We start from the raw sequence: 11835 nt of genomic DNA on the forward strand, positions 1-11835 counted from the left end.
CTTTTGGGGGGTTATTGCGTACCTGATGGTTTCATTCTTTACAGCCATCAGCTGGGGGCAACTTTCTCTGGCTTCTTTTCAATTCTGAGATCAGTATTTCCTCTTTACTGCTGKTTTCACTCACTGCATTTTTTTATTCTCTCATGTACTTGGCTTTATCTCTCAATCTTGATGTACAAGGATCAAAAGCCATCTTCCTTTGTGATATGCACTGGATTTAAAACTTTACACTTTACATTAGGTTTCTCATATACTTCTGTACTTTAAGTGAGCTGACTGATTTGGTGTCAGGTAATCTCTTTTCCCTCACGGGCCTGCGGGTTTCTGCTGTCTGTTGCTGTAAATAAGGAAAAAGAAAACCCATAACTCGGTTACTCTTCTTGGAGTGAAACTTGCTGCAATTACMAGAGAGATCAGGACTTTTATGAATATGTAGATAAAATAGAAGTTAAAACTGCAGCCTGGCAGAAACTTTGCTCTCCTTCATCACAGTCGTAATAGTTATACAGGGGAAGGAATGTCTGGTAGAAAGGAGAAGAAATCTTTCTTGCTAATTTTTCTCCTGTTTCTGTATATTCTGAATGATCAATAATTCCTGAAAATCAGATGCATCTAAAAGGTGCCTGAAGTAGCTAGTTCCATTATTGAAATCTTTTCGGAAGCGGTGCTGGGTGCTTGTGGATAACTCTGTTTCGGTGTCGGTGATTAACTCGGTTTTATGTATAAACCTAGGGTTCCCTTGATTCTTCTTTCGAATTGCCACGCATTTAGTCCTTTCTTTGATCTTCCTAATGATATTATCCCTAGGCCTTAATGGACATCGCTCAGGTACTGAGGGGAAGGATATTTTATCAGTACGCCAAATGCATAGTCCTTTCTGACTCACGGTAACATGTAACGAGGCACGGATAAAGGAGCTTTCTGGGCATTTCACTTAGTATTCCCATCGCCTAGGACTTGCAAAGAGACAGCAACATCCTGCACRGTGGGTGAAGTCTCCATCAAAAAATCACAGAACCGATGGCAGGTGTCAGAGTGAAAATGCCAACGGCACGCCGAAGCGTGACTTGAGTGGGTCAGGGTTGGGCAAGGATCTGGGCGAGCAGGCAATACCGAAATGAGCTCATCGCCTACGYGGTATTTCGGTGTTTCAAATAGTATGTGGTAGTTCGAATTGTTCCTGTATCYGTGTTGCTTTTTCCCTGGAGAAGCCTGGGTGGATCACTGGCTCTTTGGTCTCGGTGGAAATGCACTGAGTATCTCACGTGGGAAAAGAGAGTATTAAGAGTCTGTGTTCAGCCATCAGATTAAACTACGGGGTGGGAATGTGGGACTTGTGCTATCGCGGGAGAGCAGCGTAGCTGTCCCAGGCATGTTTTCCTAACCCAGGGAGCACTTGCACTCTCCGGATCCGCAGGCTGCACATCCGCAGCTGCTTTCAGCCCTGCTCTCAACTCTTTCGTTTAGGGTCAGGGTATACGATCTGCGCCAAAGCGAATCTCTGTGCTCCCTCTACGCCCACCACTTAGGAGTGTCGGCAGTGCAGATGGATGACTGGAAGATTGTGAGCGGCGGAGAGGAGGGCTTGGTCTGCGTGTGGGATCAGCGGATGGGCACCAAACTCTGGGAAATGCACGCCAGGTAATTTCGTCTGCTTTCGGTATTTGTATTGCAAGGGTATTGATTGGATGCAGCGCACAGGAGGACCGCGGGAATGGGATGATCAGGACCGAAATGAGAGCGTGCCCCTGCCTAAAGCTTCTGAGAGCAGCGCTGCGGTTAGATTAGTTTTCATTTGATACGGGAACTGATTTAAAGCACTGGACTTCCCGCAGTTCTCTTAAGTGCGACTGTTTTTGACCATCTCTGTTCTCTCTGCTGAATCTTTGTACGGTAGCTGGCTTTCTGCACACTCGTTCATGCAGGGTCTGAGCAGTGGTGAGCAAAGCCAAATGGGTGTTTAAACTCAGGGACACTGATACTGTAGTAACGGTTCGAACCAAAAGTACAAGCAGAGCTCAGGATCCTAGGATTGACAGAAGACTTAGTCGCTACAGCCAAATTACGATTTCTTGACCAAGGAGGAATTCCCAGGGAGTTATCTTTGTCCAAATGAAGACCTCGAGGATTTGGCCCTTAGTAAACCTGAGTAATGCCTTCTTTTTAATAAAAAGAAAAAAAAAATCAGGATTTATCTGTTCCTTTTATGAGTCTTTGCCAAAGAGGAGGCAGATGAGGTATTTACAGCCTCAGGAGTTCAAGTTGGAGTTGTCACTGATTAATAGCGGGTATCTCCTTCTCCTGTGACCCTGTGAATTGTAAAGCGCATCGCGATGCAGCTGATGCATTAAGGACAATATTGCATTGATTAGCTCCTGGAGCAACACTAACGAGTGTGCCAAGGAGGGCGAGCGCTACAGATCTGCTGGGCTTTGGGGATGGAGGAAGTGTACTAAAAGTGAGGCCATTAGATTAAACATTTAAAATATTGTTTAAGCTGGGCAGGAATCAGGAAGGATCACTCCAGCAAGCAGTCGAAAAGGCTTTCCTAGAGAGAAAAACTGTGTGTGAGTTGTTATCTGTGCCTGTAATCCAATGTCCCATATGGAAAGGAAGAGCAGAAGCAAGGGAGGTGGTAGGAGACGCGTTAGGGTCGCGGAGCTGAGCCGTGTTGGTCTGAGAAGATAAGGGGCTCCTGCTTGACAGTAAATGCTGTCACCAGGGTTCTGGGGTGGCTTTTTCACCAGCGAGGGGGAAAAGGAAAGAAGACTAGACCTCTCGGCTTATGCCACGCAGGGGACTTCTAAGTCAGTGGTAGCTCAGTGCTCCGAAAGGGAGGTGCGCGGAGCCTGGGTGCCGCTCGCGTCGGGAGGCATCCCGCTCTTCCCGGGAGCGTGCTGCTGCCTTCCCTAAAGCAGGCAGCGCCTGTCTGTTGGGGCCTCGCAGGACTGCCAAGTGTCTGAAATATTCTCCGGCCTCCACGTGTGTTCTGGTAATAGTCCACTAGATGGTGATAAAAACTGTGTTTATCTATTCCAGGTCGGAGGAGAAGAGCCAAAGGTAAAATTTCGGAGCCTCTAACCATAGACAGAGTGCTGAATTAAATGAATTCTTGTCTAATCCTGCGTAATTCCTTTACYGCACTGAAATTTTTTCAGAGCCTGTTGCAAGTGGCACCTCACCCTGTGCTGCGGTTTGTTTTTCAGACATCCAGTCCGCCATTTATGGTTTAATTCTCACAGCCTCATCACTGCAAATATCCCTGATGAGAAAACCCCCCGAGGCGCCAGCATCATGGACGATGACCTAACCGCACACCGCAAGTGAGTAAGCCAGCTCTGAAGGGTAAGGTTTTGGGCATTGCAAAGGTCAGCTTTATATATATATATATATGTTTAAAAATGGCACATGAAGCACCTGAGTCATGATCCAGAGCAGTAACGGAGAGGTATACCATGTAAAAACARCGTAAACCTTTTGAAACCACTGATGAATTGGCTCTCTATTTACTTCTGAGCACAGGAGAATGCGTTTGTTTTTTGGCAGATGAATATAAACGCCACCAAAGCAAGACAAGGAATGCAGTTCTTTCCTTGCTTTTGATATTAGTAAGGATGTCTTCTCCTAAAGGAAAACTGCTGGTATTTAAACTTCAGATTTTGCTATTTGCATCTCAGATGACTGTTAGCACTTCTAATTGAACTATCAAGCTACATTATACTCATCTTCCCCATTCCTGAACAGATTAGAGATGTTTCTGCAGATGACAGTTTTGTCTCTGCATTGCTAAAGCGAATCATTCACAGTTCATTTTACCAACTTTGTTAGTTTYTCCTGTTGAAATATATAATTAACGTAAAATGGTATGGTGTCCCGATTGCGTTGTGCCCAGGCATCGAGGAATCATCTATGCCTACGAGTTCTCAGCGGACCAGCTGGCTGTAGAAAGCGTCCTTCCGATTTGCCGCTCTTCCTACGATGAAGTGACCGGTTATAACTACAACATTGGCCTTGCGGTTCCCTACGATAACATCTAGGTAACGCACTTTTAGTTGGCTTCTGTGGTCCAGCTCTCTGCCAGGCGCGTGGCCAAAGGGAAGAAGGGACAACCGCCGAAAAGATTGCGTTGGCTGCAGGCGCGTTTCATGGGCTGCGCTTTTGCCGAGAACTTGGGGCGTGAACAAGAACGGAGAGTATGGCTGCCCTCAAAGGCTAAATAAGACCAAAATATGTTGCTATGCAAACGTTCAAAGGTTCGCTGCTGTGGAGCAGAGAGACTGAAGAACGAAGGGGAACAGTATACCTCCGTGTAAACAAAATTGGTCGTTCCCACTGCCTGTGGGAAAAATGCTGCCGATCCCGTCTTGGCAGCGGACGTGCTTTGGTCAGGAAGCAAGAACCCTGAGGGGCAAGCGGCTGCGATCGGGGGAGCCTGGGAGCACGTCGAGGAGTTCGTGCCCTTCGGTTGCCTGCCTACCCTGAGGAAAAAAGAAAAACAAGGCCTTGGAAGAAGCGTCTTGCTGTGTCACATGTTTGAAATTTCTTTCCTTATAATGAGCTGCTGATTCTTCTTTTCCTTTCAGTTCATCTGAACATGTCTACAAATAGACAAGACCGTGCACCAAAAGTTGCCCTGCTTGTGAGAGGGGAGGTGGATGGAGAGAGGGAGGGGAAGGCTGGCCTGGTCCAGGCTGGATGCTGGGGCCCTCAGCAGCTTCAAAATTGTTTTAAAATAAATTATTTTTTTAAAATCTCTCAAATTCTAGATTAAATGTTTTCTAATGGTATATGTATACATGTGTTTGTGGCTTTTCATTCTCAAGTCTTTTAGGGTAGACTGGGCACTGAAGCAAAAGGCCATTATGTCCCTGGCTAGCTGCAAAGTACCTTCTGTGTTGGATCAGACCCTTTCACCGAGTCCAAAGGCTTCATGAGATGGCTTTAACTTGGGTTTCTGGGACCATCCTTACTTCAGAGCTAGGAAATGGTCATGTTGGTGTAATGAAGTAGAGGAGATGAACTACAAGGCTTGAGTACGCACTACCGTCCCTCTGCATGGGTGGTTGCACTAATGCCTAGGAGGAGCATTCAGGCTGAAGGATATAACGTGGTTCTTGTGGGGATGCTGAGGACTAAGGCTTTATCTTAAACACAGAAGTTGCACTGATATTGCTAGGACCAGCTTGGCTGAAGAAGTGCTGAAGTCCCGTACGGATATTATTTACTGTTTTAGAACTGTTTTTATGGTTGTGATTTGCACTTGTAAATTTACTGGTGCAATCCAAAGCAATATAAATCAAGCTGAGATTGAATTCAGTTGTAACGCCTTGTCAGTGGCTTAATGAAATCAGTTTAAAAGTGTGCTTGGTTAAATCCGTATGAGCTGATGCTCAGGGGAGGTGTGCTGGAAACCGGTGTCTGAGAGAGGAACTGGCTGAACTGTGTCACACAGGAGTCACTCGGGCCAGTGCACTGCGGCAATCCCTGGAGAGCCCTGTGGCAGCTTGCTTCTGCCTGGAAAGGGAAATAGTTTACGACTCTTTATTGTATTTGGCTCGTGGTGGTTTCCCATGACCCCCAAGCCAACTTTCGTGTGCGTGTTTGGTTTTAAGCAGTTACCTTTCCCTCCTAATGGGCTGATGTAAGAAATGCAAAGGGGGAAGTCATTCAGTCTGACCAATAAATTTTATCTTTTCAAGAAGTCTTTGGTCTTTTTTTTTTTTTTTCCCCTCTGCCGTTCCGGGAAGCCAGCTCCCTTCCCTCATTCCTGGTAGAGCAAGAGGTATCACGGATACGTAGCGTGGTTCAAGAGCTTAGGTGAAACCTGTCAAGTAAAGAACAGTTTCTTTATCACAAGTATTTTTTGGGGCTGGTCTAGCCGTGGGTGGCTGAACATAGACGGCTTTCTTTACTGTTATCTCCCCATCGGTGCTCTGTGACCTGCTGCCCTGCCTTGCTTAATGGACCCTTGGCTCGTTACCGCTTGCCTTGTTGTCTCGGGGCCGCTTTGTTCTTTCTTCACCTCCCTGCTGTAAGCAGCAGATACGGCTGTCTTGCGCCAGTGTCCTGAAGTTCACCTCCGCGCTTCTCCTCTCTGCTGCTTGTGGCAAAGACGTCTCTCTGCTTTTACTGTTCCCGAACAGACTGCAGTGGCACCGAGCTGCTGGAAATCCGATGCTTTGCAGCATCGGTATATGCAGAGGTATCTGCTGAGGAGGGTTTGATTCACTGGGGGCCAAGCATCAACCCATTTGGTTAGTGGAAGACTTGCTGTTAGCTTCAGCGGAGAACGGGCTTGTCTGTCCTTGCGGCTGCTGTTTTGTTGGATCGCTGCCTGCCTGCGGTTCCTGTTCGCTGGGCAGACTGGGGGGTGAGCCTTTTAGTCCGTGTCTCCTGTCGCTGGAATTCATTTGGGAAGGTTATACCACAGTAGAAGGTTGTGGATATATTTAATGTGGATTCAAAATGCAAATGAGGACACTTAGGTTGTTGGAGAGTGTCCATGATGGGAGTTTAATTTTTGTTTCTGAAGAGGGATGTTGTCTTGTCCTGCTTCACTAGGTAGTGAATTCACTGTTGTACTGAAGTGGATGCTGGAGTGTACCAAACGCAGCAGTGACTGTTTACATCTTCTCGTGTTTTCACTGACGCATAAATGGAGCCTGGCTCCAGATAACCTCAAGAGCAAGAATGGAGTCACCATCTCGTCTTCATCAGAGATAGATACCACCTTTGAATTTCCTATCTGGGGACTCCTGCTGCTACCGGTACGCAGTAGGTCGTTGCAGAGGTGGACTCCCTTATCAGCTGACTCCTGTTGTATCCCATAGGCAGAAGATATCATTGAATGAGGTCGGGGGCTCTTCCCTGTGTGTTGGGAGACCTTCTGGAAGGGTATTAGCATCAGTGCCAGGTGGCAGAGTTCATGATTTCCAAAGAAAGAGTTGTCCAGGAGCTGTAGTTAAGGCATATTGGACCAGTGTCATTGACCAGGCGGAGGTTAGTCTGAAGGCTCATGTGCTGTGTGCCGTGCTGACTACTATAAGTTGGGCTGGGTAATTGCAGGCAGCTACAAAATCACAGTAAAGGAAGACATAATAATTTGGGCTAAGGAACCCCAAGAACTTCTGTTTGTTTCTGTTCTCGATGGCAGTGATCCTTAGCGAGAAGGAGCGCGCATTGTCTCGGTGAGAAGGATAGTTGGACATGAAAGGCGTTCCCTACTTTATGCAAAGAAAATGGAAGATCAAAGGGGGTGGCTGTCACCGGCTGGCAGCCTCCAGCCTCTTCCAGGTTGCAGAGCTCTGGCTCTCACTAGTGGAAAAGCGATGGGTGGCGAGTGGCAAAACAGCCTTGACGCAAAGGACGAAGGTAGGACACACACACAGCTCCAGTGCTGCCTTAGCCAGAAACTCCTGCACTTGAGAGAGGCTTCGCAGACGTCATGCTGGAAAAACCCCAGCTGTTCCTCCCCATAATACTTTGGATCCAGGCCACCAGGAAAGGCCCCAAGAGAGTGCTTTTTGGTGCTGACGAACAGGGGGTGCAGCCCCTGCAGTGACGTTATTCCCTGTGCATAGAGTGGCTATGGGGCTCTCTACATCCCATCCTGTTGCCTACAGCTTTGGGCTCCACAGGTCACCAGCTTTCCCCTTACACGCTGCGCGCTTTCCTACTCCCAGCTTCTGCTTTAGCACCTGCCTTCCCGAGGTGAAGCRCTCTGTAATTCCCTATTGTGGTCGCTCTGCTCGGAGAAGGGTGAGCATATGCTGTGTGTTAGCCGCAGTGGTGCGAAAAATAGTTCTTTCTGCTCCTGCTCTGTCTTTCAGTGGCATTTGGCTGATTTCGCCCTTCTGTGGATGGTCCTTCAGATGCTAATTCTTTTCTCTAGGTTTTTAAGCAGCTCTCTGTCCATATGGGTCAGCACTGGTGCCTTCCCACCTCATACCAGTTGCTTTGTAGCTGTGGTATTTCTCCCTGCTGCTGAAGGGGAAGATGAGGCAGCAGTGGCTGGAGACCCCATAAACAGATGCAATATTGATGGATTAAGCAGTAGAAGCTAGAGGGAAATCCCTGTTGTAGAGCAAGAGTCCTGCCATTTGCAGAGTTCTGGTTGGAAACAGGGACTTCCAGCCTCTGTGCAAGATGGGTCTCCATGGAAGATACCTGTGGCTCGAGTTCAGTGCTGAAGGCGAGACTTTCTAATCTGCAGGTCGCTGCCACCCCTTTTGCTCTCGGCTTGGTGGAGGGAGTTCCTGCGTCACCTCTGCTTCAGAGGATGCCGCTCGAGGGAAGGGGAAGCTGCTCAAAACGGCTCTTGCTGCTAGCAGGCTGCAAGTGACTGCCCTGGTTCCATCTCTTTGTGTTCCCATGTTCCCTTTCCTGCTCTTCCTGCAGGTTTCCTTCGTGCTTCAATCAGTTTTCAGTCTCCTGCTTTTTCCAAGCTCCAGTGTGGCTGCGATGGGTGATGGGGAGGGAAGGGTGAGGCAGGTGTCCCTGGTGGTAGCTGAGCACTGGTGGGGCAGCCAGCGGTGGGCCCTTGTCCTGGGTCAAACGACATCTGTTCCCCATGAGCCCACAGAAAAATGACCCGGGATACCTGCTCTCCGCTCGCGCAGGTCCCTCTGTCCTGCTGTTCCCAACCAGAAATCACTGTGCTCGTTGATACGCTACGCTGGGTCCCTCCTTCATCATCCTTTGCTAAGATAGCCACCACACTGCAAAACTGCTTCGGTTTTCCCGTCGCCTCTTGCTGACCACCGCTGCGGTCTGCAGCGGAGGAGCTGCTCGGCACGGCGCGGCACGGGCCATGCCGCATCGGCTCGCGCAGCGTGTTGGCAGCGCTCGCTGCGCCCTCTGACAGCGCTATTAGCCTTATCGAATGGGCTGCGCTTTGCAGGGATTTGCTGGGGCGGAAACGTTGCGCTTGCCAAATTTCCCTGGGCTTTGCCAGRTTTTCCACGCTTCATGGAATCATGGTCCTCCGTGGCGCCGGGTCTTGCCGTGCGCGGCTCGAGCGTGGTGTGACGCTGCCCCGGCTCCGTGCTTTGGCGTGGGAGGCTTGTGCCTTCCCGCCTGGAGGAAGCGTGGCTGCGGCGCGGAGGTTTACACAGTCCTCGGGGAGAGCCCAGGGCCGCCGCTCCTTGGGCTTGTCGCCGGCCCTTTGTTTGGGGTTAGATCCTGCTTATSTTCCCCGGCCTTCCCATGCCGCTTTCCTTTTCATCCGGTTTGTGTAATCCTCCCCCCGCCCTCTAGCTCACTCTCTTTTTTTGTTTAATCCTCATTTCCCCTAGGGAAGACAGGAGCAGAAAGCAAAGCACACGCAACCGGTTTGCTTGGGGTCCTGGCCCCGGCGGCGGAAGGAGCAGCGGGGAGCGGATCCCGCGTCTGCCGCTGCCCTGGGCTGCCCTGCGCCGCACGCGCTTCCCTTGGGGCCCAGCGAGGAGACGCCTGCATTCCCGGCCCTGCTCCCGTGCTGCCCTTGCAGCCTGGAAAAGCAGCCGGGGACAGCTGAAGGGACRGGAATTTCACTCTTATTGATGCTTTTTAGCTCTACTACCCTCTTCTTCCTTGCGGTGCACRGTGTGCGCAGCCCTTGCTGGCTGCAGAAATAGTGACGTCTCTGCAAGGAAGATAGTGGTACAGCAGGGAGACTGGGACTGGGATCTTCTGTTTTCCTCCTCCTCCGTCTTTGCGGGGGAGACGCAGCCCAGCTGTGTGATTCCCGGGTGCAAAAGGGTCTTTTCCCAACTGGTGCCAGGATGGGACTYGGCAAGGCAGCACAGCGATTGCAGCTGCCTCAGTGGGGACGTATGATTTTTTTGCAGCATCTGTATGCTAATTCCTGGGAGAAGGTGGGGAAATGTTGGGGGATGCGGGGAGAAGCCAAGGACGAAGGGGCCAGGCTGGACGTTGCGCCCTGCTGCCCGTGGGGGAGGGAAGGTTGCACTGAAGGACTGGAGTGAAGAGGAGGAGGAGGAGGAGGAAGGAAGGGTCCTGCCCCGATGCACTGGCATGTGCAAACATGGAGCTGCAAGACAGGAAGGGCTCTGTTGCTGCGGGTCCTGCTGAAGCCAGGCCAGCCCTCGGCCTGCTCGGGGCCGGCACTGCATTGCAGGGAAAGGGCTCTCCTGCCCTTGCTGCCTGCACCTGCCCTCGCTGCCTGCACCTACCTGTGCCTGCCCTTGTTGCCTGCACCTGCCCTCGCTGCCTGCACCTGCCTGCGCCTGCCCTTGTTGCCTGCACCTGCCCTCGCACTGCTGCCTTGCTCCATCGTGCAAGGTTTGGGGCCCAACGCTTGAGACACCAGCTGGGGGAGGCTCAGTGGTGCAAAGCCGCCCGGGGTGATGGTGGGGGCCCCGGGTGCAGGACACGCTGCCCCGAGCGCAGCGGGTGCCCGGTGGGTGCGCGGGCGGCAGGAGCCCCTCGCTGGGGCGCTGCAGGCTGCTTTCCGTTTGGGGGGGGCCTATTTTTCCTTCGAGCTTACGTGGCAGCGGGGAGAGCTATTTCTGATGAAATAAAACAAACAAATCTTTCCAGCTTTTGTAAAAATAGCTTCCCCCCCCCGGGCTGGGGCTGCCTTAGAGACAGACCCGCGCCTGGAGCCGTGCAGTTATTAATGCCGGCAAAGAAAGCGCTCTCGCCCTACGCTCCTTGCAGCGGGAACACGCGGGGGCGGGAGCCGCCGGGCACCCGCGTCCCTGCGCCCCAGCCCCCGACCTGGCCTTCGAGCCGGGGGGGGGGGGGGGGTAGACTCTTTCTCAGCCAAAAGTAAAAAGAGAAATGGGTTTTATTGCAGATAAAAGTGGGCTGGGAGCCGCTTACGTCTCTAGGGAGCAGAGCGCAGCGCTGGGGGTAGCGCGCAGCGCAGGCGGGTGCAAAACGCGCGGGGCCGAGAGCCTGGCGCTGCCGCGGGGGCCTCTTCCTCCTCCTCCTCTTCCTCCTCATCCTGGTCCGGGTCCGGGTCCGGCGCCCGTCCCGCCGGCTCAGTAGCAGTGGCCGATGGGCTCCATGTTGAGGAAGCGGACGTGCATCTTGGTCTCGATGTCGATGCCCTGCCACATCTGCAAGGGGCAGCGGCGGCGAGCGTTGCACGGCGGTGGCAGCGGGGGGGCGCGGGGGGGGGGTGTTAAAATATTCCCGCAGGCAGAGGCCCTGCGCGCGGGGGGGGGGGGGGTCCCGAGGGCAATAACCCCCCCAAAGGGCAGCCGGGACGTTACCGACCTTAAGGAAGTCTTCGAAGGTGATGCCCTCGTACACCTGGTCCGGGCCCTGCGTGCGGGGAGAGAGCGTCACCCTGCGCCGGGCGGGGGCGGCCGGGGGGGGGGGGGTGAAGCCGGGCTCCGACTGCAGAGCACCCGGCTGACGCCAGTGCGGGGAGTCACCGCCCTGCGGAGCGCTAAAGTCCGGGCTGGGTGGCGTCTGCAGAGTCGTTTTCCCCCCACCCCGGCCCTAGACCCTATATATACATACATACATACATACATATAGGCATCTGCAGAGCCCCCCCCCCAGCCCTAGACCCTAAATATGTATGTATGTATACATATATATGTATACATGCATAGCATATATGTGTATACATACATACGTATGTATGTATGTATACAGGCATCTGCAGAGCCCCCTGCCCTAGACCCTAAATATATATGTATGTACGTGTGTATGTATATATGTATACATATATGTGTATACATATGTATGTATGTATATAGGCATCAGCAGAGCCCCCCAGCCCTAGACCCTGTATATGTATTACATATATATATATATAGGCATCTGCAGAGTCCCCCGCCCTAGACCCATACAGACCCAGACTAAATATATATATATATA

At 51.6% G+C, this 11835-nt stretch overlaps 2 protein-coding genes across 2 annotated transcripts in view; one reads left to right on the plus strand and one right to left on the minus strand.

Annotated features, from left to right (window-relative positions):
* The window catches only part of FBXW8 (F-box and WD repeat domain containing 8), a 54254-nt gene extending 49467 nt beyond the window's left edge, over nucleotides 1–4787 (plus strand). The window contains exons 11-13 of the mRNA XM_026075273.1: nucleotides 1468–1641; nucleotides 3207–3323; nucleotides 3893–4787. Of these exons, the coding sequence (XP_025931058.1) occupies nucleotides 1468–1641; nucleotides 3207–3323; nucleotides 3893–4037 (436 nt within the window). The 3' untranslated portion in view covers nucleotides 4038–4787. The remainder of the gene's footprint in view (nucleotides 1–1467; nucleotides 1642–3206; nucleotides 3324–3892) is intronic.
* Nucleotides 4788–10771: 5984 nt separating this feature from the next.
* The window catches only part of TESC (tescalcin), a 4045-nt gene continuing 2981 nt past the window's right edge, over nucleotides 10772–11835 (minus strand). Inside the window, exons 5-6 of the mRNA XM_026075274.1 lie at nucleotides 11224–11346; nucleotides 10772–11063 (exon numbers count right to left, since the gene is read on the minus strand). Coding sequence (XP_025931059.1) covers nucleotides 10986–11063; nucleotides 11224–11346 — 201 coding nt within the window. The 3' untranslated portion in view covers nucleotides 10772–10985. The remainder of the gene's footprint in view (nucleotides 11064–11223; nucleotides 11347–11835) is intronic.

This window comes from Apteryx rowi, unplaced genomic scaffold (genome assembly GCF_003343035.1).
Source record: "Apteryx rowi isolate R43461 unplaced genomic scaffold, aptRow1 scaffold_40, whole genome shotgun sequence".
Taxonomy (NCBI): Eukaryota; Metazoa; Chordata; class Aves; order Apterygiformes; family Apterygidae; genus Apteryx; species Apteryx rowi.